Consider the following 26,258-nt stretch of genomic DNA (forward strand, 5'->3'; position numbering starts at 1 on the left):
TCCGCTGACCCCGCTCCGTCAGTTTACGTGGCCTACCGCTTTGTGGCTGAGTTGCTGTCATTCCCAAACGCTTCCACGTTCTTATTATACAATCGACTGCGGAATATTTAGGAGCGGGGAAATTATTTCACACCTGGACACAGGTGGCATCCTATCACAGTTCCATGCTGGAATTCAGTGAGCTCTATGAGAGCGACCCATTTTTTCACAAATGTTTGTAAAAACAGTCTGCATGACTGGGTGCTCGATTTTATACATCTGTGGCCATGGAAGTGAATGGAACACCTGATTCCAATTATTTGGATGGGTGAGCAAATACTTTTGGCAATATATTGTACCTGTAGTATTAAAACTGACTAAATAAATTAATACAATAACTATGACATATTAGCCTCTACAAAGATAATAATGTTGAGTTTACATTGACACTGTCAGAGAGGTAGATATGCATCTTAAAATATAATTATAGTGGCTGAAGCAATGGCGTTTCTAATATTTTGCATCCATTAAAGACAAAAGCATTTTAGTAAAATGCAGCGCAGCTCCACAGCAACCAAATTACACCCACAATAACAAACTTACGGTTAAATTAATACCTCCATCATTATTACCTTCACCAGGATCAAAAAGTGCAAGGCAAGTTAGTAGGACGAAACAAAAACAACATAAATGTGAAAGAAGAAACAATTCAATTTAAGTTCGGATCTGGATAAAAGGTGCAGGTCAAGGAATTTATTTTTATTTTTGGGGTGTTACAGTCTGCTTGCATTAGGACCAAGTGAGGCAGGGATCCAGCAGGGAGCTATGGTTTATGGTTTAAACAGTGTCAGTTGGAACGAATCAAAAAAGGTAGGTTGGGTGATTTTAGGATTCCTTCGCCTTGGCTCGCAAGAACTGGATCTCATTATACTGTGCATGCACATCTACAGACATACCAATAATTGGACCTAATGTAAGCCCGAGGTATGATGATCGGATTCCTTTAAAAGACTATTCTGAGCAATTATTCTGTGTTGTAGTGAGTTAAAAGTGAGGTTTTTTTTCCCCCTCCCCAATAAGCTCAGAAAACAGTCTGGCCAACAATTGTAAAGATTAAACTCGCTCAAAATTTACATTTCCCAAACCTTATATTGTGCGCGTTGTCAACACCAAGTGATCGTGACGTGAAATTAGAGAGGGAAGCGACCCGAAGCCCGTGGTGTGGGGCTCTCTCACACTTTAAAAAGTTGGATTTATTTACTTATTTATTTATTTTTTAAATCGGTGTGCATGTAGCCAGCTTAAGCTTTTAGCAAGTATAATGGTTTGTGCCTTACTAACAAATGAGTCCTACTTGTTTTCATTTGCAGCATCGGCAGCACAAACATGTTCCTCGCCTAACCTCCGTTTCCACTGTGTGAGCACACATTTGTACAGTAATTATAGAGCCTCCATGCAGCAATGCCCCCTGGAACATAATAAAATCCTGTAAGTGGTTGACCACTAAGGTTTATTAATCAGACACACAGTGAGGCTTTTGTTTTTTGCTTCAAAATTGCATCTATCCTCCTTTGATGAGGACAAAGGTGTGGTAATGCTTTATAGAAAAGCAAGTGTGTTCCCGCTTTATCGAACACAACCGTATCAGACACTGATATTGTCATGTATACATGAGGACCTGACATTACGGTGTGGATGATAAATAAGCACTGAACCTGCTTCTGGGTGGCTCCAAATGGAGTCTTTTGTGAAGCATGCCTCTTTCTGAAAAGTCTGATTCAGCGGAACCTCAAAGATTGAACACAGTCCAATTTGTTAGTGAGTCATTAATGTTCATTTTTTGTTCGTGAGTCTTAATTTTCACACCACTGTGTTACTTCATTTAACTCATTTAGATTACAGCGCGCAAAGACTTTCAGCTGACTCTCAACGGCCGCTAGCGGCTGTCACGTCGTTCAAATTAGTATTATACCTTATGTTGCGCACCAACATCAGGGGACTTCAAATTTGAAGGTTTCAACTGTACAAAAAAAGTCCAACTTAGATGGAAGTCCAACATGCACTTTCCAAAAATGAAAACTACTAATGCGGAATGAGGATAGACCTTTTTTACGCTAATATATAACTGAGGCAAATTATTTGAAAACGCGTATTGCACTGTCAATTGTCTTTAGTAATGATTTGTAAGAAAAAAAAGTATCAGGTATGGTAAGGCTCACCACTCATCAACTCAAAGATACTCATTCCATTTATCGGCTATTTTTTATTTGTTAGTGTTCAAGTTGTTTTGTTTCTAGTTTTTCTTAAAACCTGTCCTGTTCAGCTACATGGCCTTGCAGAACAGAGTGGCCAAGGGGTGAGAACCACAGCAGAACAATAGTGAGGCAGTCTAGCTATTTCAACACAAGTAACATTACAACAGTTATTTGTGGGTTGGAAGGGGGACACCCGGTGAGGACATGCAATAACTAGCCAGGAGGACGGAAAAGGGCAGGACAGGATGTGGGGGAAATGAGCAAGGCAGCGCTACTGTCGAGTGGTGCGGTGGGATTCTTCTTTTGAGTGTCTAAACACCTGCAAGAACCTGTGACTTGCTATGTTAGTATAACCTGTGTCGTTATAAGTGATCTCAGCACAAGTAATTAAAGTCTACAGTGTTTCTAGCGCACTTATTAGTGAATGAACACCATATCACATGCATGTTAGTCAACTGGTGTAGATTACAAAAAAAATATTGTGTATTTAAACAAAACTCTGGAGGTGAAGAGTTAATCATGACCGAAATTATAATATAATAAGTTTGTCTTATTTCAGCATTTAAGTTTATTAAATCTGAAACATTTAAGACATTTAAGCTCATCATTCGCACAAAATAAGAGGATTGAATAGATTTTGTGTGTTTCTACAGATATAAACTCTATGGAGCTACAAATACATTAAAACACAGAGAATCAATTGAAATCAATGCTGATTAAAACGTGATTAAAACGTTGACTGTTGAGGTAGACAGATGTCCGAAAATATCATGTTTTGCCTACTTCCAACTCACCGCTGGGTTAGTGTGACGCCCTTTCGTCTTCATCTTTCCACTTTCCTCGTCAGGAAATAAAGTCTTGGCTTTGTCAGTAAAGTGCCACCTCAGCAAATCTGCCGTATCTTCATGGGTCCACTTGTCCTCGGGGTGTGTGTATGTGCACGTGCGCGTGCGGACTGTGGTTTGCGCTTCAGCTTCTGACGGCCAGCATGGAGTTGATTTCCCAGATGAGGTTGCGGACTTGATCCATAATCTGCTTCAGCTGCTGGTTCTTCTGCTTCAGCTTCTGTCGTAAAAACAAGACAATTACAAATGATTTGTGTGCTTTTTTTTTTTTTTTTATTGGCTGGACTAATTACAATGGAAAACAGGTTATGGCAGCTGCAGTAGTAATACTATAAACTATAAATGGCCAAACAACTCATGTAAAATGTACTGAACTGGATTAAAGATTTGTACGCATTTGCTCAATAGACGTGAATGAAGTGCATTCTCGCCTCAGACTTTTTCTGTGTGGGGTTTTCATTTTGTGGGTCGTCTGCTTTCCTCCCAAATTCCAAAAACACGCATTGGAAGTTGAGTGTGACTCTCTCGCTCGTCTCTATAGAAAATGGATTTATTATGTATGGATTAATAGAGGTGTATAAAGAGTGAATGTATGTGAGAGTTTAACCATAACCCGACGAAAGACTTCGCTAAGACAGACTTGTCTGCTGAGTTCCATGGGCTTCATGATGATGTGGTTCACGTGTGTTCTCTAACAAACCACTGAGGCGTTCACAGAACACGGGTATTTATACTGAGAGTAAATTGCACAAAGGTGCACTCTATTTCCTAATTAGGTGACTTCTGAAGTCAACTGATTGCATTGGATTGTATTTAGGAGTATCAGAGTACAGGGCGCTGAATGGAAATGCACATCCACACTTTTCAGATTTATGTTTGCTTAAAATGTTGAAACCCGTATATCAATTCCGTGCACATACAAACTCAACAAAATACATTCAGGCTTGTGCGTGTGAGGTGAAAACGTTCAAGTGGTATGAATACTTTTTCAATGCCCTGCGATTGACTGCTGACTCGTCTAGGATGTAGTTTGCCTTTCGCCCAGAGTCGGCTGGGATAGAACAGGATTGAACTGTATAGAAAATGCATCGATGGAACTACAAATACTGTAATGGACAGTCCATTAAAGGCCACGGGAAGTTCCTCTCACCAAGTTTGAATGATAAAAGGGACCTTCCACAATAGAAATAAACCCGACTAGAAATCTTCCTCAAATTCAATACTGCAAAGTTGCAGTAATGCTTTATTGTATTGTATAGCCATTATAGCAGATCAGATCAAATGACCGAGATTGAGCCTGCCCTGGGCTAAGCCACCTAACTAAAAGATTTTAGTTAAGAATCTTTATGAATATATCCTCAGTTTTTCTCATCACTACACACTAAACATCCGCATTACGACAGATGAGCATTATAAAATAGAAACGAAGGCTTCACGCTGTGAAGATTTAAAAAAAAAAAAAACACATACTGCATTTCCATTTGGAGATAAAATGGGGTAAAATTGCTATTTGGAGGAAAAGTGCAAAGGAGCACCACGCAAAGGTCAGAGTTTCCCAATCATGAAGTCTGGTCCAATCCGTGGGTCCAGATGCAATAACAGCGTCGCCCACAAAATTTGGGACCTCCTGTCCTCATTTTGCTGTTTCGCATGGAATTGGAGCCAACGCTTAATCATCTTCACATTAAGTTATTCTGTCAAATATTTTTGTTTTGTTCTTTTATCTATGATGGAGTGTTTGGGCTGCAGCTGTCAGCCATGTCCCCTGCGATTGGCTGGCGACCAGTTCAGAGTGTACACCGCCTCTCGCCCGAAGATAGCTGGGATAGGCTCCGGCACGCCCGCGACCCTCGTGAGAAGAAGCGCAACGAAAGATGAATGAATGAATGAATGGTCAGCCACGTCTTTTGTTTACTGCCCGATTGGATGCAGATATTTCCAATTTGTCAAATGTAGCATTAGTGCAACACGTACAGCTACTTGCGTAGGAGCTGACTGTATCTGCAGTGAAATCTACGAAAATGAAATCCATCTCTGTCTCTCTGTCTCTCGGCAACACTCCTTTAGCCATGACTAATTACGGGCCCATTTTGCGCCACAGATTACAACTTGAGCCATCGATTTCACACAGCTCTTCTAATATCATCTGTTTCGCTGATCGTCCTTGAAGATAATCCTGAGTGGAACATTTGGAGGCCTTTCAGTTTCTCGCTAGCTCTCTGAAGGACTCTCACTGCCTCTTATGAACGCTCCTGCCTGGATCTTCCCTTTGCTATCTCTCTCTTTGACTTTGTCTTTTTATTCTGAGAGTGAGCATGTGGCTATATGAGTGTATTATACATGATATGGCTCATTACCCTGATGAGCAGCTCTTGAGATAACTTGGCCATTTACCCTGCATTAATGAGATAGTATCGAAAGCCTTTGTCATTTCAGGTAATAGAGCACTGTGTCGTTTAACTTTTCTTTCTTCCCTTAATGATTTTAAAGGAAAGTGCATATAGATAGGTGCACTTGTCATGACAATTTCAAGCATAACTGGGTGAATTTGGCTTCAGAGGCAATACATTTGCCTCATTTCATTTCTGCTTCACATAAAAATCCAGCCAAGCACTTCCAGATATGAAATTCCACATTTTCCACAGTGGACAATACTACAGAGGCAGCAAATCCTCATTATAGGAAGCGTGCCGATATGCAAATAACTAAAATGCTATTATCACAAAAAGTCTTCTGCAACTTCAGGTATACAGTATTCAATTTATAACATCAGAAGTACCAGGAAGGGCTCAAAGATGTATTGTGTTTGCATCGTGAAGAAGAGAGCAAATGATTGCGACCTTGACACCATCTCCTTTGTGTCAGAATGGCGAGACAGTCACACACAAAACTCACCCTGCAGGTGCACTCTCGCATTTCTTGTCTTTCAACAGCCCAACGCACAATTCTATTTTGATGTCTTTTCAATCTGTAAAAGACTTCTGGTGACACACTGATATGCAGCCTTGGAACGGTGGTCAGTGACTACTCAACAAAGAAATTAAAGAAGGAAGTGCTGTTGTCCTAAAAGACTGCCTGAAGTGTCAGATCTGCCTTATATGAAGATGGCAGTGTGGATGAACGAACATAGAAGTATACAATATTGGGCAAAAGTCTTGGTTGGTTGGTTGGTTGGTTGGTTGGTTGGTTGTTTTAGCATTATAGATATATATGTAAGATGTCACTCCATCAAGGTTAAACTATGTCTATGTTCGTTAGTTAGCAAGCTACTTCCTGGTGCATGGGGGATGTCACAGACGATTATTGAGATGGCACACTTAATAATAATAATAACAATAATCATAATAATAATAAAGCCACATTGAATAGTCGGCGCAATGATCTGCTTGACCAATGAGCGACCGGCAGTGGTTTGTGTCGCCCAAATGGTATGGGCTGAGCATGCTCAAAATATTACCTCAAAGTACCTGGTTTTGCCAATATAAAAATAAACGGTCAATAGCGAAAAGAGTTACAGAAAGTTAAGTAGGTACCATGCAGTGGAAAAGACGCATAGGGAAAATAAATTCCTCTATCTTCAAACTGTTATGGGGTCTTCTTGGCCCACCCCCCTCTTCAAAGTTTTGTGACAGTCATTTTTGTACTTTTTTTTTTCATAATCTTGCTGTGATGTGTGGGTTTGACAATCTAATAGTTTACCGAGTCAAATTGACAATGACTTCCATTTCAAATGGGTGACAAATAGGTAACAATGAGTTACAAAGAACTGTTGACGCGAGAAAAAAGCAATGCGAGAAAAAAACTAAAGCCAAGGCAAGAAAATTAATGGAAATCCGAGGGAATGTCTGAGTCCGAGGTCAAGAATACAATCAATAGATGCACTCAATTCCGAAACTAGACCAAAAGTGTTCATCTCTGGAACTCCAACAATAGAACTTAGTAACAGCCCTTTTCAGTAACATGTATTCTATGACTCCAAACATGTAATGTACACAAGTACACAAAAGACTAATCTAAAGGCAGAATATTTGATGCAGCTCTTTTCCTCTATTGAATGACATTTGTTTATGCAGGTCTGCCATTACATTCATGATCATGAATCCAACAACTAAATCATTCTCTGCTGTTCTTTGGGGAGGGGGGGAATAAAAAATCCTGTAAAGTTGGAGATTGCTGTATTATTGTATTACACGTTACCAACTGAAGCTTTTGGCATGAAGAGCAGGGCATCTGAGTCATGAACTCTGAGTTGAGTATTTTCTCTACGGGACTTAAGAGATTTCATACAGAATAAAAAAAACTTTTCATCAATAGAAAAGGGTACATGTTTTGGCTTACTTTGAAATGAAGTATTTTTTTATTGATTAAATAAAAAATAAAACTGTATTCCCTATCCCTAACAGCTATGAAATAATTTGTTTTCTTCTGTTTTGATGGAAGAATAAAGCAATTACAGCATGTTGACAATATTACTGGAGTATGACTGCAAGGTTTATGCATGCTTACAATGACACGTGTTGCTGGAAATAAATACAGCAAAAAGTAAGGAAATTTGTGTTTGGTAGATCTTACTTTGCTTTTTGACAAATTCTATAGCATTATAAGGCACATTTATTTCCCTTTTAAATGTTTGTAACATTTGTAAGAAACATCCATTTATGGAATGAGCAGCAGAGCTGAATATGTGGGTTGAACACATAAAAAATGTGCTAAATCTTCCTTGCTGATTCCACACAGCTTACTTTGTCTCTTGTTTTGAGCCTCTGATACCCCCACCTGTAAGCATAGACCCTGTTACAGTGGTCAGTAAGGTGTCAGTTCCAAAAATCAGCATACCACATTTGACTGGGCAACTACATGCTTTGCAGTCAAGGTTTGCAGAACCCTAGACCAAGACAATCTTGAACAGACTGCGTACAGTCTCATACAGCTGCCAGGAGGCCTGCCATGACTGCCCTTCACCGTGAGGCCCGATTGCTCTGGAATCGTCAACACGTGCACTGGAACTTGAGCATGCGGAGGAACGTTATGTTCAGCAATGTTTCCAGATTCTGACTACAGCAGTTTGATCGAGGGGTCAAATTGTGGCGATGTGGAGAATACTATGCTGATTGTTACGCCTATAGAGTATCATCTTATGGTAAAGGCAGTGGTGATGGTGGAAAAGTGGAAAAACAAGGCTTGTTATCCTTGCAGAGCTGTTATCGAGATGAGATTTTGCAATCACTGGCAATCCCTAAACTCCACTGGCTGAGACCTCCAAGATAACAACACTCGCCTCCACGGAGCCAATATTTTGCTACACATTTCACTTAAATGTAGCCTGGAACACAAGGCATTTCAGTTCTTCAATAAAACAGTGATAGGACAACTGAAGTGATACATTTCCACACCATTGCTTAGTTTTTCCTCTGGACTCCACCCGTTGTTACCATGGTAGGCAGAGAAAGTACCATTGAAAGAGAACCAGGTAGCCTCCAGGGCATGGAGCGGGAGACAGGCCTTGAGAAACTCGATGCTTGCCGTACTATCCGCCGCTGCATCTCGGGGGGAGGATGGCCACTTTCGTTGACGCCCGAGCAAAGTTTTTCACACTTTTTGCAGAGCATAATTTGCAGCCGGCTTTCATGTTGTCATCTGTGTTTACCTTAAAGCAGGGGTGCTCAATGCGTCAATTGGTAGATCGCATAAGATTGCGTGACATTCAAAAACAAAAAGATGTCATCCAATCATCCATCCCGTCGCTTGATTGATATATAGAGCAGCCAATCGATGACATCTGAATTTTTCTGACCCTTAGGTCACGCACATGCGCCAACAACGGGGCTAAAAGGTAACTGCAGATGCGCAAACAACGGCGCTAAGTGTGTCAAAACTAACAAGCTCGTCAGGGTGTTACATCCAATTTTTATCTCTCGGTGTTTTCTCTTAAAGTTAAGAAAGGCTTTAAAAATTAGTGGGGCAGCTGGACCAAGTAAGAAGACAAAAACTTACCACTTTCATACGGAATGGGAGGAGGAGTATTTTCTTACAATGACATTTTCGAAATGTGTACGCCTCATCTGCAAGTCTGCCATCGCATTACCAAAGAAGGGAAATGTGGAGCGGCATTTCAGGACTGTTCATAGAAAATACGACACTGACTTCCCGCCAAAAAGCGAGCTGAGAAAGAGAAAGGTGAAGGAACTAAAATCCAAGTTGTCTGGACAGCAGTTATTTTTCACACAACGTACTTCAAAAGCAAACGCCGCCACTGAAGCATCGTTCCGGGTGAGTCACATCATCCTTAAGAACAAGAAATCCTTCCAAGAAGGAGAGATGGTAAAAGAGGCATTCGTTGAAGCAGCTGAGGCATTGTTCCGGGACTTTAAAAATAAGGCATCATCCCTGGCTGATTCACTTCAGTGCAAGTCATCGGAGTAAACTCAGGTAATGATTGCCTCATTCGGTGACGCAAGGTACATTAACATACATTGGTGCTGAGCTGTGTCGGCAGCCCAGAATTTTAGCTCAGTGGTAGCGCTCTGCGCTCCCAAACCGGACACATGGTCACACACCCCCACCCCCCTGCCCCCAAATAAGATAAATCGCGGGAGGTTGGTTGCTTGAAAAGTAGATCTCGGGGCAAAAACGTTTGGGCACCCGTGCCTTTAAGTATCTTCACACGGTTGAGAGGGGTCGTATATACCTCGCATGGAAGACATACATCAGGCTGGTAAAAGCGAGTTGAAGAATGAAATGCTATTCCACAGCAGTTTCTGACCAGGCTGGAAGACCTGCCAGGCTGTTCTGGCTGCCTACGGTTCTTTCATACACTACTGATTGTTAAGTGAATAAATTGTTAAATTGCCAAAATCGCTTGTATCTTCAAAAAAAAGGGTGAATGGCAAGAGCAAGGTAATCTGCTTGGTTTGCAACGGTATAAGCTTTATTGCCAAGAAACACTATTGCAAAAAAGGAAAAGGTAGCAAACACAAATTGCCTTACGTTTTGCGCTATGTTAGTTCAATTTTTTTATTTGATCTCTTGCAACATTTTAACTGATTAGACGGATTATATCCAAATTGCTTAATCATTATCCTAAGATTATAAAGCAAGAAGAACATTCTGCTACCGGAAGATCTGACCGTTAGTTTGAATGATCTGCTCTTCTACCATTTTCTGATGCACTTCATCATGCTGCCTCCTGAGTCCAAATCAGAGCAAAGAATCTGCCTTCAGTAGGAGGGTGACAAGCAAACCAGTTTTTCCATCCAGCTCCACTGGTCACTATAGTTTCTCGCATTTCTGTGACAACACAGACGCTGTGCAAGATCCCTTATCTGAACTATACTATAACTATTTTGGGATTTTTAAGGCTTTAGGGATTTTTTTCAATTATAAGTCTATTTCTGTTGACTACTGCTTTGCTTGAAATCATTCTTCAATGGGTGCATCACACAAGTAATTGGTTAACACTTGGGATTTATCAAATCTTCACGCTTATCAAGCTTTATAATTGCCATCGCTCCATTAATTAATATACTTGCATTATCATCACATTAAAGCCAATTGGGGAGGGTTTGTTGAGCCATTATGCAGTAAAGAAAAATAAAGCTAATCGTGTAATGGTATTACAAGATGAATACAAATCATTTATCAGCATTTGCCCCATTTAATGCAAAATCGAAAACAAGACCACAAAGCTTTCAGTGACTATTAAGAACCCCACTGTTGCTTTTTGAAGAGGAGATTTGAGATAGCAGCAGCTGCTTGAAAATGAATGAGATTCAAATATGTGCTCACGTTTGATGACAAGCATGTAAAGGGAGCGAGTCGGGAGCAGGGGGGAATGTAGCAAGTGGAGCATAAATGTGCTTTCACTCAGGATCCCTCTGGTAATCCGCCCTGTCGCTGGCAACTCAAATCGCAGCTTTGACTCCGTGGATGTGGCTGGGAATTACAAGTGTAAGTGTCTGTGAGTGAGGAGAGGGGATTAGATGAGAGGAGAAGAGCGGAGTAGAGCATTGTACACTTTTCGGTTCCAGTTTTGCCAGTCAGAATCACACAGTCATCCAAGTACCAAATTAAACCAAAAGGTGCCACTTATTTTAATTTATTGAAACTGCAAATAACAAATCCTCAGACACCAAACAAACAAATTATTTTACCCGTGATATTTTGGATTGGAGAGAATAACACTGATGCCCCTTTTCTACAGAATGGTACTTCCGGCTCTAATATCTTTTGGTGCTTTTCCACAGATAATCTCAGGTATCATTTTTAATACGTGGTCAGCCAGGGTTGATAACCTATGGGTGACGGAAACCACTACTGGTGCTCATCAAACTGACTTGAAATGACACTCTCAAAATAGGTGAATTTATAATTGTGCAGCCATAGATATAAGAGACTCTCGTTCTCATCCATTCTTGGTTTTTATCAGTGTGTTCCAACTGATGCAGCGCTATATTGACCTCAGAAGGATTTCCCACGACGACTCGTGCGGTACTGTTTGGTAGTGCAAAAGAGATTGCCTCAACCTAGGTGAGTAGAGCTGTGGAGAATTGGGCATCAGGGTACATTAACAAAACAATGGGAAAAGAGATTGGAAATATGTCTGAAAAAGCTGTAATATTTGTGCGGGACCAGCAGTTTGCCATCTCACATTGTAGACAAAACCTATACTCGTGGGCCCCAACCCTGAACAGGTTTTATCCTAAACCACATTGTGAATATGTTTTCTCAGCACATATGTGCTTAAAATTTTAAAGGTGGCATAAAATGTTGGCACAGTACCGTATAATGTAGCATCGCTGTAGACAACACAGTGCACTGTGCTCGCGGCAATTGGCCGTGTGTCACTTTGATCTACTGCGTTGTCTCTTGTAGCCCTGTTGTAGCTCATTTCTGATCACTGTCATAACACAATCTAGAACATAAATGGCACCCAAGAGCTGAAAGAATATGATGGATTTTACACTAAATCAGCCCAAAGAAACACAATATATGAACCTACACTAATTAGATCTACCCAGTTTGTGGCAGGGTTTCCATCACACTGATGATAATTTAGCAGGTCAGGTAACAATAAAGGAGCAGCCAATCAGGTATGCTCTGCTTCAGAAATCCAAAACAGAACATAGTCTTAAGGTATTGCTGCAGCGCATTCATTCTACAGTATATGTCTAGCTCTCGACTTGTGAAAAGGTAGAACAGCTAATTTCTGCACCAGTTGACCTATAACAATATACTGTACACGAATCAGGTCATATAGCAACGCAGTCCACTGCATATCAGATACCATTTTAAATCTAGATCAGAGCGGATGTCCATTTAACTCCACTGTAATTCAGTCAGGAATCAAATAGGGGAAATGCTTTAGCCAAACGGCCTTTTTGATGAGAAGCCAAAACTTCATACTGCAAGCGCTTATAAGGCAAGATAAAACAAACAAGGGCCTAATGATCCAGTGACTTAACATACACTCACTGACCACAACATTAGGCATACTTGCATAATGTAATAGGATCTAATACAATAGCTGTATGAAATCCTGTTTGTTACCTTGTTTAGCTACATGAGACAGGCAAAATATTATAAAGTGTAATGTAGTGTGCGTTCAATAATAATCATTATGGATGATGACACACCATGAAGATTCAACATAAAAAAATGCCACTGCGATAACCTTTGTATTGATGGATAGGCTTAGTGATGAATGGGTAATCGGCATTTTTGTAACCAACAACAGCCACGAAGGTTCCATTACAGTTTTATACCATAATAAAACATCTTTTCACAGCCATTTCTGTAGGTAGTATGTATACGTTTAGTGTGTTAAACTTTATTTACAATGATGTCTGTGGCTATGCGTAGGGAGAATAATGGCTTCCTTTGTTGAACAAATTCTTATGAGGAATAGCAAGGTAAAGACATTCCCAGATTTCCGCTCATGACATCAAAGAATTTCATTTACATTTTGAAAACTGTGAGTCATAGTTTAATAGTTAATTCAGCCACACGGTTTTCATCTGCATCAGTCACACTGGATTTGGCAAAAATATAACTTTTGCCAAATATATTTTATAACTAAAATATAAATATAACATGCTCCACACTTATCATTCAATCCAGGAGAACACGGCGAGCATCATTATATTAAGAAGTCATTATTAAGTGGACTTACAAGGCAGTCTTTGAAAAGCAATATGTGGTTAATGCAAATAAAATTATGGATTTGTATTAATTAAATTGTTAAGACTATTTATGACAAATATTGAATATCCAAAAAGTTCATTATATATATATATATATATATATATATAATAACCGATGAACTTCTCAAACTGCACATGCAATAAAATCCTCTACAAATTGGGATACTTGAGGAAAGTCAAACTTGTGGAAGTAAGCAGCTTTATGCTTGCCTAGGGAACAGTGACCCTAAGTGGGTTGTGTCACACCATCTGATAGTATACCCAGAGGGAGCCAGGCCAAACAGACTCAATTTGCTACCATTTTAGGGGGGGGGGGGGAAACAAAACTTAATTGACTAAACTTTATGGCTTTCCTCAAAGGGAGGGTTTAAGTGCCAGTGCGTGTTTGGATTGAGATTTCCTTGGGGAATAAAGCCTTTTTATAAAGGATTCTGAAGGCAGATAAAAGCCTTCTCTTCCAGAGGTGGCAGAAATACAATAGGCATGTTGTCATCCTCACATACACCAACCGCCGTGGCGCTCTCCTCAGCATTGAGGTGGAACGTCTGCAGTGCCAGCTGACCGTGGCAGAACAAGTTTGATAAATTGAGTCGTTTGATATCTGGGAGTTAGCACGCACTTCAGTCTCTGCTAAGAACTTGAGTGCCTGCTATTTAGACCCATCGATTGGGGTTTACCTTCTTGATTTGGTCCTCTTTGCCAATAACTGAGGGGCAATAAGGTTGGGGTATTGTTGCTATAAAGTCAATGATGGGCAGCCAGTTGTAGATAATGTAATGATTTACTTCTCTCATCCTGTTTACAATTAGTGTTTTGTCTTTTGTCTTTGTTTCTCTCTCCCTTCTAGAAACTTTGTCCTCTTCGAGTGATCAACTCTGATTCACAATAAACCTCAATTATAATAAGAAACCACAGCGGAAGCTTAAAAACTCCACTCTGACAGTAAAACTGTTCCGGCATGAAAGGGACACAGATTTTCCATTCTGCTTGACGTAACAGCCGAACAGGACAAAAAAAAATAATAATAATAATAATAAATAAATAAACAAATATGGCCCTTTAAGGAATTTTAAAGGTCCTGTATTTTGGCTATTTAGACCTCCATAGAGTTTAGTTTAGTTAAATCCCTAAATATGAATTCCGGTTTTCGGCTTTCTCCGGCGCTGTGACGTAATACTAGCCAAACAGCCTGTTCATTCGCCTATCGTTCCATGCCGTTGTTCCCGTCCTTGTATATTGTTGTCATATGATTTAGCGATTTCACGATGGTTTATTGTGTGGCATTTGGTTGTACAAATGGTTCAGGCAGTGGCAAGAGTTTCTTTGGCTTTCCAAGTGATAATAATATTATGGTTATTATGCACTGGACAGTAGGAAAAAAAAGACCCACGCAGTACTTTTCAGTACTGTCGTCTGTACATTTGGTTATATGACAAGCCAACAGAAACGACAAAGACTTTCTGAAGGGCGTGTTATAAAGCTACTCGAGCAAGGTGCGCACAATATATAGGAATACTGCATACGATGTAAAAGCTTGTGACGTGTCACTGAAACATATCCATCCATCCATTTTCTGAGCCGCTTCTCCTCACTAGGGTCGCGGGCGTGCTGGAGCCTATCCCAGCTGTCATCGGGCAGGAGGCGGGGTACACCCTGAACTGGTTGCCAGCCAATCGCAGGGCACATACAAACAAACAACCATTCGCACTCACAGTCACACCTACGGGCAATTTTAGAGTCTCCAATTCATGAATGTTTTTGGGATGTGGGAGGAAACCGGAGTGCCCGGAGAAAACCCACACAGGCACGGGGAGAACATGCAAACTCCACACAGGCGGGGGCGGGGATCGAACCCGGGTCCTCAGAACTGTGAGGCTGACGCTCTAACCAGTCGTCCACCGTGCCGCCCACTGAAACATATATGAATGTATTATACGTATAGTCGTGCTCAAAAATATTGCCACCCCTGGGGTGCCGTTATTTCTAGCCATGACTGTAGAAAAAGACATGCTTTTGACATGGCGTCCATTCGACCCAGTGTCCACTCTCTTTTTCTGTTGTACAGATGCTACTTGGCTGCTCGTTGTCATTACTGTCAGGTTCCGACCTCCTGATCGGCTCAAACGTATGTTTTGATGACGCCAAGTTCAGTTGGGTACACCTGCACGTTGAAATCCTCCTCCTCCCCCTCATATTCCAACACATTGCTTGCCATTGCGTATAGAGTACAGTGCGTTGTGTTTGGCAAGTGCAACGTCACTTCCGGTAGCCCTTGCGGTGGATAGAGTTGCGCTTCTGGGATGTTCGGGGAGTCCTCAATACGCGTAATGAAAACCTCATTCTTCGCTAAACTATAGTTGACTACTTGCTGGAAGTGACGTAACATATAAACAATGCAAATATGAATTTTAACTGACCCCATAACATCTTTGTCCTCTGACCTGAAAGAAAAGGGGCCTCCTTCAGTGGTAACAAAAACTTCTATTTTAAAACACATTATTAAAAGTGGGCGGCATGCTGAACGACTGGTTAGCACATCTGCCTCACAGTTCTGAGTCACTGGGGTTAAAATCCCGGACTCACCACCTTTTCTCCCGGTACTCGCGTTTTCTCCCACATCCCAAAAACATGCGTGGTAGGTTGATTGAAGACTCTAAATTGCCCGTCGGTGTGAATGGTTGTTTGCTTATACGTGCCCTGCGATTGGCTGGCGACCAGTTCAGGGTGTAACCCTGCCTCTCGCCCAAAGATAGCTGGGAAGCGGTACAGAAAATGGATGGACGGATTATTAAAAGTTAACAATTCATCTCCAAAATGCAATTGGTGTGTGAATGAGCAGCGAAAAATGACATATGTTTTTTTTTTTTTATTCTTATTTAATCAGTCTTGTTCAGAATCCCAGTAGATGTCTGACGACATGAGAACTGCCTCAAGTTGTGAAGCCTTTCAAAGTAAATTAAAAACATCTTTCTTTTACTGAACCTTTTCATGTGAACTTGGGTTTGATGCTTAAACAAGTCTGTGCTGGATCTTTCTATAAAGAGTAGAGTCATGCTTTTGGATATCAAAGCATTTAATCGTTTTTTTCTTCTCAATGTTTTTAGTTGAGATTCACAAGTGAGACAGTGGTCCTGAAAAATAGCATGAAAATGAGCATGAAAATGAAAATAGCATGAGCAAAGACTCCGTCCCCCCCCTCCCATGTAAGCAATAGTCGTAGGGAAACAAAACACATGACACTAAATGCATGGGATAAAATAAAACAAAAAAAATACTAGATTATTTGAGATTATTTTTGGGGAGACCTTTGTGGCGACACTACCCTTCTGACCTTGGCAAAACAATTAAAAACGTTTTGGCATACACAGACCCTCTAATGGGCTAATAAGACCGAGGTACGGGCACCTGCTGTGAACAGCTTACTAATTCGAAGAAGGCACATAGTGGCAAGATCTGGTAAAGGGACCATTGGCAGGAACGAGGGATGGAAGACAAGTAGAAAGGTATGGAGAGCGATGTGGCACAGCAGGGGTAAATGGATAGAGAACATCTAGCAACCGGGCAAGCCATCCCTCTCCCACGGGTCTTGCTGCAAGTAAGAGGTTGCGTTTGTTGATCAACAGCTTCCGTAGGCTCTCCCACGTGCTTTTTAGATTCAATTAACCGCGAGTGTCACTGGCATCCATTATAAACACTGAGCCAGCAGCTACCGAACAGGTCTGCAAGGAAGAGAAAGAGTCACACTGTGGATGCATCGCTTTTCAATTTGAAATTGCAAGCACCCTCCCGCTTCTTTTAATTTCTCATTTGAATAAAGAGAACAGACATGGTAATTAACAGGGTATTAAGAAAGCCAGTGAGTATGGAAGGGAGGGAGGAGAGGGAGAGGGGTGAGAGTGCATGAGAAGAGCAGCAGAGTGGGAGAGAGAGCGAAGAGAAGAAGGCCGTGAAAATGAGGAACTGTGGAGAATTAATAACATGCCAGATCTCTCCAAGGCCTCCTTAATGGGCTGTGACAGGAATTTATTCACACTTAGGCTGGTATCAAATCAAACGCAAGGCAAGTGGCAGTGGCAGGCTTCAGCTCGGGGGGTGGGAGAGAAGGCGATGCACAATAGAGGAATGATGGGGGCCATGTCATATAGGTCCAGCATGACAACCCCCCTGTGGGATAAAAGCTCATCTCCAAGGCATTCAGGAGACACAGCGCATGCAAAGGAAGTACAGTGAAGACAAATGATGAGTGATGTGTTGACGACAAGACTGCCTGTCCCACAATCCAGATGGAATGATTATCAAGAGTCGCTATGATTCATTCCGCAAAACGCACCCTCGGTCCATCAGTCAGACAGAAGGTTGCTTTCCACATATTTGGAAAGTAGCTGCTACAGACAGCTGGCAAAAAGCTGTACCAAACACTAAGTTCCAGCTAAATGAGCAGGGAGTTAAATGTACTTTTCCTGTCCTAATTGGCATGTGACCAGTAACGCAGGCTATCCATTAAAGATGTAATTTGTGGTCACATGGGTGTGACTGCATCTTTTTTATTAGAACACTGCATTTGACTAAGGACCTAGAATTGATATGCACAATCACATTCTACCACACCAGGGGTCTGAGGCACACAGATTGAGCAATCGCAACCCATTAGGCACCAATGAATTATGGCTAATGCTTGTGAAATATTTATGCAAACAATATTAAGTTTCTTCCACGCTCAGAAACGTCATACATAAACAGCAAGTCCCATAATGGATGGGAGAGAATGCCCATTATATCGTCTGGCAAGGCACACAATCTCACTGGAGCATAGCAAAAAGGGGGCTATTCAAAACGACAGAATACTTTCAAGTACACTTAAATTTAAATACATATTGTCACACGTAGCCTGCTGCCCAGTAAAGACACTTGTGGCGAGTGATAGGTTTGGGCCCCCTTACCTCCTCCCCACCGCCAACCCTTTTCCAGATCACATAACCATCCGTCAGCCAGACCCGACAAACAGCAATTACCCCAATCGACACGTAACGAGACCAAGACTATCACTCACAGCCAGGATGCCCCATAAAGCATCTAGACAATACCAAGAAGGGCTCATTTATCCACCTCGACTCTATCACCCTTACCTGTCCAACACAATTATTGAGGTGGGGGTGTGCTGGATATGTCTTCAGAGTTGATCTGACAGAGGCATGTTGGGCAACGGGTTAAAGGCTTTAGTTGTGGAGTTTCAGTGGAAGTGACAGCTAATACGAGGGCTTGAAGTGCATCTCCTTTAAAAGGCAGCTAGATGAGTCTCCAGAAACAACAGTAGAAGGATAAGGTGATCAAAATGTGGTCTGGATTGAACTTAAGTTGATCAATGTCAAAATGAACATATTTTGGTTACTTAAGGAAGGAAGAAAATAAACCCAATGATAAAATGATTTTTGCATCAAATAACTTGATTGCTTTCGAATTTCATATTTTGTAATATCTCGTGACTCAGTAAGATTGTTCCAGGTGATAACACAGACAGAAGACTATCATACACATTACACAAGTATACCCACAACTAAGTACAGCTGCACAATCAAATGATATCCAATACAAGAGTTGTGTAAGAAATGTAGACTACCACAACATAATGTTGGGCATGTACATGATTTGCTCATGCATTCAAAAGCTCAAGTACAGTAGATGACATCACAAATCGCTGAAATAATCAAATAGTTACAATCGTAATAAATTTATCAACATTGAAGAAGCTGTTTTTGGACCATGTTAAAATAAAGTAATATTATACTATATAAACATCTTCTTCCCCATAAAACTGTAACCTGTGTCTCTCTGCTGTAGCAGATGCAGCCCGGACAAATAACTACAAATATTTTGCCCATTACATGGAATAAAATAAAGTAAGATTTTTTTTTAATCCACTTCATATAATGCAGTGCAGTATTCCAGTGAAAATTACCACATTAAATTGTCAGATTACAGGTTGACAGATTAACCACTAAACCGCCCATGTTCTGGAATTTGATTCTTTGGACAAATGAAACCCAGGTCAACTTGTATCAGAATGATGGAGGGAAAGGAACAGCTCATGATCCAAAGCATACCACATCTTGTAGCCTCTAATGGAAGGGGTTCACTGGTTTTTAATACATGATGTAACACCTGACAGATGTTCTTTAAATTCGGTCAAATGCTGCAAAACTGATAATGCTTCACAGTTCAACATGGACAAATGACCCTAATTATACTGCAAAAGCAACTCAAGATTATTTGAAGGCACAGAAATTGAAAAATCTTCAATTACCAAGTTTGGTACGCATGCTGTTAGTCAGGGTGTTATCCAAAATTTATTCTGGGGGAGACTAGCTTCAGTTTTGATGGCCTCCAAAACATAAAAATAGCATATACAGTAGTATGTGTCGCATAGCTGATATTCCCAAAACGTATTGTTCCATTTAGGATTTCAACTGTGCTTTTGTCTCTTTTAGATGGTCTCTTGCTTATACTATGGCTACAGACAGGGGATTAGTGAGGGATTGGAACGCGTGGACATGCAGTGTCAAATCGACACTCCTGTTTACCGTGATAGTCTCTCGGGAGCATACACTTCAATGGATTCCCTCACACTGCTCTCTCCTGTCCAATAATAACAAGGGTGTTGTCTGTTCCAAGGTTATTCTAGTCAGAGGCGAACGTGAGGAAAATGCGTATGATTTTAAAATCCTCTTATCCGAGCACTTTATCACGTTTTTCCATAAACATGTATGTATGTATTGTATGTCACGTTTGTGTTTTTTAAGAGCAATAATGTTTTAAAAAAAAAAAAAAAAATGCATCACAGTCAAGTATTCCATAAAAACACCAAAAGCAAATGTTATGAGACAGCTTTAACACCAGAAACATACTGTAGAGTGTCGTGAAAAGGTATTGGGCCCCTTCTCAAATTCTAATATTTTTGTTTAGTTTCCCCAAGGCCCCCCTTTAATGTAAGATCATCAAACGAATGTGCTTTCAAATGTTGAAGCAAACTTTCGTCTGGAATGCCTATGCCAGAACAAGGACATGCATATGGCTGAAATAATGGCTCACTCTGATGAATAGATACTTGTGATCAACAAATCACCTGCTCATGTGCCTCTCAGTTTGTAAAGATAGTTGGCTCGGTAAAACGACGTGTTTTGACAAAGCTTACAATGTCACCCAAGTAAATGGCTAATTTGGACACTTGATTTTGACCTGTGCGTAATAGGTTCAGTAAAAACAATGTTGAAAATGGACGCTGTGTGCTCTGAATTTGAAGTGTCTGACAAACATTTCAGTTTTTTCAGTACACTTGATAATTCTTCTGTTTCCACCTCCCCTCAGGTTAAGAGTCTGGGTGTCATCCTCGACAGCACACTCTCCTTCCAAGCGCACACAAACGACATCAACCGATCTGCATGGTTTCACTTTTCACACACCCCACACCCCCTCACATACACTGCTGCGGTCCTTCGTCATAGCCTCGTCATTTCCCGCCTGGATTATTACAACTCTTTCCCGTCTGGTCTCCCCCACAAGTCACTACAAAAACTACAGCTTCTCCAGAATTCTGCCACCCACAAGGACTCCCCACTCACCACATAACTCCAGCCCTGCAACAAATCCACTGGCTACAGCATATCCAATGTAAAATACTAATCTGCACCATCAAGGCCATCAATAACCTCTCCGTGACATATCTTTCGGTAACGCCTTGACGTTGCCATGCTTTGCCCAAAGCCTTTACAGAGCCTTTAGCTGCTCAAACCCCCGTCTCTGGAAAGCACTTCCGCCTGACCTCCGAAACTCAGACTCATTAACCCTCTTCAAATCCAAACTCCAGACACACCTATAACGCACTGCATATTCACTTTAACATTTACCACATCATTTGCCATTTTAATTGAGTATTATGTTCTGTTATTTGTATTGTATTGCTTGAGTTCCTTTAAACTGCATTACAGTTACCTTCACTGGCTTTAAAGGCGGCTATAAATAAAATGAAATATTATTATTATTTCTAGCAGTGAATGGAGATACTTGTTCAAAACTGGCATTGTAAAAGACCGTTTTATTGGTTGTTTAGCTATGCAGCTACAAAAGTACATACAGGAGACCACAGAAAAATCTCATGTTAGAAAGTCAAAAATCAACATGGGTTGTCAGTCTCCGAAAATATTCGTGCAATTTTTAAAAACTGTTTTTGATCTTCAGCAGTGTGACTTATCAGCTCAAAAGTTTGCAAAATGCTTGGACTTATCTTTTCACTTCAGCATAAATCTTCCTCTCAGAATTCGCTGAGAGGAGCATTCTATTTTCCCCACTGCAACTAACATTTATCAGTCATCGGTTATTTCTTTATAAAACTGATTAACTTGACAAGCCACAAGCTGTCTACACATCCATCACTACATGATTTCATCAATCTTAACCTGTGTTCTGCTTCGTATATGACAGGTGGCCCTAGTAGATGTTCCTGGACAAGATCATTTCAAAAACTCATGAATGGCGGATTCACTCACTACTATCGTTTGTGTATTATTCCCACATTTCTTCATCCTTTACCCCTCAGTTTGAAAATGTACCCCCTCTGACATCTGCTATCTGCTCATCCATCCTTCTCCCAATAGTCCATTTTTCTTTCTGCCTTCAGCACGCTATTTATCAGTGTTTCTCCTTTCTATCACTCTTTATCATAAATCTTTCACCTCTTTCTCCATCAACCCTTTTACCCTAGCAGTGTACATTCATCTATCTTACTACCCTTTTGTTCTTCTTTTATCTCCTTTCCTCTGCTAAGCTATCACACTCCACTCCCATTTGCTCCCTACTTCATCCAGAACCACTCGATCTGGCTGGAGCGACTGCAGCAGATGTGGCCCGGCTGCAAACATCTGCTTCCCTTGTCCTGCTGCATCTTTACTCTGCTTATCAGACTAACCACTTTAACTCCCCAAAGCTTGCTGCCCTTACTGCCGCCTTAATGTGCAGCTGGGAAGCGCGGCGAAAATCACAACTAAATATGTTCAAAACACATGGGGCACACACGCAAGTCCCAGAGAGGGAAGCACTTCTAATAAAATGAAGTTTTACACTTTGGGTTGGACCAAGTGTTAAAAACAGAGAAATAATGAGCAATACCATAAAGGTAATGGCCAACCATCACAGACAGGTGACAAATTAAATGAAAGTTAACCTAAAATGCATAATTGGCTACATTTTAAGGACGGTGTATTATTGTATGAGCACTTAGTGAGAAGCCCTTCTTGAAATTGTTTCATCATCATTTTTCAAATAAATCACCTTTTTGAGGAATTTCCCATGTCCCAAAAAACTTTGCATCCATAAGTGTGATTAACTTTGGTGAACATAATTACATCTAGTAGGGCCCATGAGGGTGTGACTGAAAATTCAGCCCGAAAGCTACTTTAACTTACAGCATGAAGTTTGCGAGACATGTCTATTATGAGTAGATCCACGTGTCAAGAACCGATGCCCTAATCCACATGGAAAGTCAGCCACGGTTTGAAGAAGCCATTTGAAAAGGTCATTTTAGCCATTTCCAGGCATCCTTCAAAAACTTTGTATTCTTTTATTATTATTTTGTCTGATTGCCACAAAATTTGAAGTACATATACTAGACACATGGGCTACATTAAACTACATGTGGCCAGAGTATGGCAGCAAAGTTTGATGACTCACAGCAATAAAACACAAAACTCGAATGAAGCAACTTCCCAAACTCGGAGCCAGAACAAAGTATTTTTGTGCGATGAAGGTTCAGTGTTTAAAAGTCATAGAAGCCCCATACCGGCAGAAATGCCGATTTACTTTGATCCTGACATCCCATTTTCAAACTCTATTCAGTGGTAATTTGACTTATAATTTTAATTTATTCTGTGACAAGCTCCTAACTCAAGTTACCTGTATATTAAATTAATATTACTTATTGAAAGGAATCGTATTTCTTTAATACTCTCCAGCTCCACAATACTTTGTTAGGTGTTTTTACTATATAAAAAATAATAGAACCATATTTTATAAAACATAATAAAGGAGAATATAAATGAATAAACTGCTTTTAGAAAGTATAATCCTGAATTATTGTATTACGGTGCATAAATTGCTTATAGACTATTAAACGGTTAGAAACTTCAGTACATGTCATCATGATAGCTAGTGACTAAAGAGATTTTTGGGGGGGCGGGTGGGTCAGTTTACAGTAAGGTTTACATAAAATATAAACTAAACTGTATATCTGTTTCTTAACCTTTAAAGAGCCAATGCACACATTTTACATTTGAAAAATCTCACAAAATGTCACAAACCAATTTTATTATGAACCTTCTGGCATCTGGTGGAAGAGCATGTAACTAACTGCCTGTCACTATTCACTGCTGGCATACACAGATGAATAAAGATATATTATTTGTAGATCATATTTAGATTAACTCAGTGAAGTTTGACCTTTTTACGTCACTCACCCGATTTTCTCTCAAAGAACATTAATGTACCACCGCCGCTATATGACAAGTCGAACTCGAGGCCCGCAGGCCAGATGTGACCTCGACGTCATTTTATGTCCCACAAAAGCTGTCTAAAATGTTTCCTTAACTTCTGTTTAAAACTACCCGTGTTGTCCTCGTTTCAATTAAATTTTGTCAATTGTGTGTCGATATAACGGATTTCTGTCGTATCATCACAACAGTAGCGGTTTAATATTTTTGTGTGTTTTCACTATTACAACCGGGCCCCTCAGGGAGAACATAATTACCATCTGGCCTACGATGAAAACAAGTTTGATACCCCTGCTCTACATAATGTAGCCCTAAGCAATGAAGTATTCTACTCAAAGCCATAAGACTAGAGCTCAGACTGATGATGAATGAGGTGATGCTATACTGACTTTACATTTTTGTATGATTTATTTGTCCTGCAGTGACCTATAATAGGGGCTAAACTGACTTGACAAATGACTCGACTTGCAAGAAAAACAGATCCACAATGTATCCTTCAGAACATCCATCGTCTAAACTGCCTTTCCTCACTAGGGTTGCAGGTGTGCTGGGGCCTGTGCCAGCTGACTTTGGGCGAGAGGCGGAGTACACACTGAAGTGGTTGCCATATATGCAAAACAAATCAAAATAAAAAAACATTCACCCACGTATTCATACCCAAGGATAATTTAGAGTCCCTCAGGCCATATTTATGTATTTTGTCATGTTCCAGCAAGGCAGTGGGTGAAAGGTTAATCAGTGTGTAGTTGTTGTGGGTAAGTTAATTCCAGTGCCATCAACTCGTCATGCATTTTTAGGATACTGTACAATTTCTATTGCACGTTGACATCCGAAGTACAATTACAAACATTTAAAATGTGAATACATCAATAAATAAAACAGCCACTAAACTTTAACCTGTGTTTGGCACGCTAAAAAAAATAAACATTTCTCATGTTGTTTATACAGCTACATAAAACTGGCATGGTAAGCAAGGTCAGCATTACACCTGCCAAACATAAACATGTCACGATGTTAGTGAGAATGTTTGCATGCTGACGTCAGCATCAGCAGAGCAACAGGTCTACAGCATACAAGGAAGCTCCTTATTAGTACAATATAATATAAAGTTCTTTCCATGTGTAGTGGATAAGGCCTGGGACACACAAGGATTTTTCAAATCTTAAAAATATTTTTTATCTATGACAAACGCCATACATGAAGAGAGTAAAATCAGGCATTTAACAGTTTAGGTCGTATTGTGTGTGGTGTACTCCGATAATCTCAACACAGAACACCACACACAAAGATTCTGTTCCGCCACCGGTCTCAAAATCTCACGTGAGCACACATGCTCTCACAAAAACAAAGACTGTCAGACACTTCCGGGTATGCATCGATCTTTGCAGAGTGTTGCCGAAGGGAATGGAGTCAGAAGTAGTGCAGATAAATAAAAAGCTTCTTGCCGTCTGGGGAAGCCACTTCAGTACAAAAAAATGACATTAGGTAAAACATGTTTGCTTTCACTTACAGCCACTTTGTTGTTCCTGAGTCATTGCACTTCTTTGATTGGCTACATTCTGTTTCACGTCACGAGACGTTGGCTTTTCCTACACACATGAAGAGTTTTGGTCGTAAATATTAAGGTTGTCGGGCCCAGACCTGTTTCGAACCCTAAAATCGGGGACTATCCATTAGTTATAACACATTAGACCTAAGAATTATCTTACAGGATAATCATACAAGCCATGAGATAAGAAGTTTGGCGTTTGATGTCCTTGGGCAAAGGGCAAAATTGAAAGAAAAACAGCCCGATTGTCTTTGTGTGTGTGTAACAGGCCTAACACTTGCTGAGAGCAAATTTCCGTTGTGTCTTCGCAACCTCTATACTGTATGCTCGGATCATTTGACAGAACTCAATTTGCAAGCAAACGTACTGCAGTGGGGGAAGGTCACGTCACATACCAGGTTATTTATCTCTTATGTATAGCTGTGTCTGATAGAGGAAAATCCTATTTCCACCGCACTTGTGCATTTTGTTTTGTTTTTTTTGCAAGATGATTGTTAATTTTTGTTTACATTGCTTATATTAAAAGGTATTGCAATAGATTATTTTATCTAGCAGTATTCCTAGGCCTTTTTAGCCATTGTGTTAAAATGCTGTTCGGTGTGTTTTGTTCTGCTGTTGTTTGGGATGAAACTGAACGCAGCTGAGCTCAGGCTTCACCTCAATGTTTCCCTGTGTTGTTAACATTTAAAAGCAGCCAGGGGAGCACTGCACAGTGCTTAAAAATAACCAATTCTCCTTTCTACCGCTGCTGACACTGCTGACCTGGGACCATTATCATTGCAGCGCACACATGCATGCAATATCTGTACAGCGCCAGTAATGGACATAAAGAGAGGGATGAAACTGAAGGGCTTCAACCTGCATACACGCACACACACACACACAAACACACTCAA

The 26,258-nt window shown here is 40.5% G+C and overlaps 1 protein-coding gene across 2 annotated transcripts in view; it reads right to left on the bottom strand.

Annotated features, from left to right (window-relative positions):
• Positions 1 to 1,376: 1,376 nt before the first annotated feature.
• Positions 1,377 to 26,258, bottom strand: part of med30 (mediator complex subunit 30) — a 39,101-nt gene continuing 14,219 nt past the window's right edge. For both annotated transcript variants that reach the window (XM_061665427.1, XM_061665426.1), the window contains exon 5: positions 1,377 to 3,299. In XM_061665427.1, the coding sequence (XP_061521411.1) occupies positions 3,204 to 3,299 (96 nt within the window). In that variant the 3' untranslated portion in view covers positions 1,377 to 3,203. The remainder of the gene's footprint in view (positions 3,300 to 26,258) is intronic.

Source organism: Phycodurus eques, chromosome 20 (assembly GCF_024500275.1).
Source record: "Phycodurus eques isolate BA_2022a chromosome 20, UOR_Pequ_1.1, whole genome shotgun sequence".
Lineage (NCBI taxonomy): Eukaryota > Metazoa > Chordata > Actinopteri > Syngnathiformes > Syngnathidae > Phycodurus > Phycodurus eques.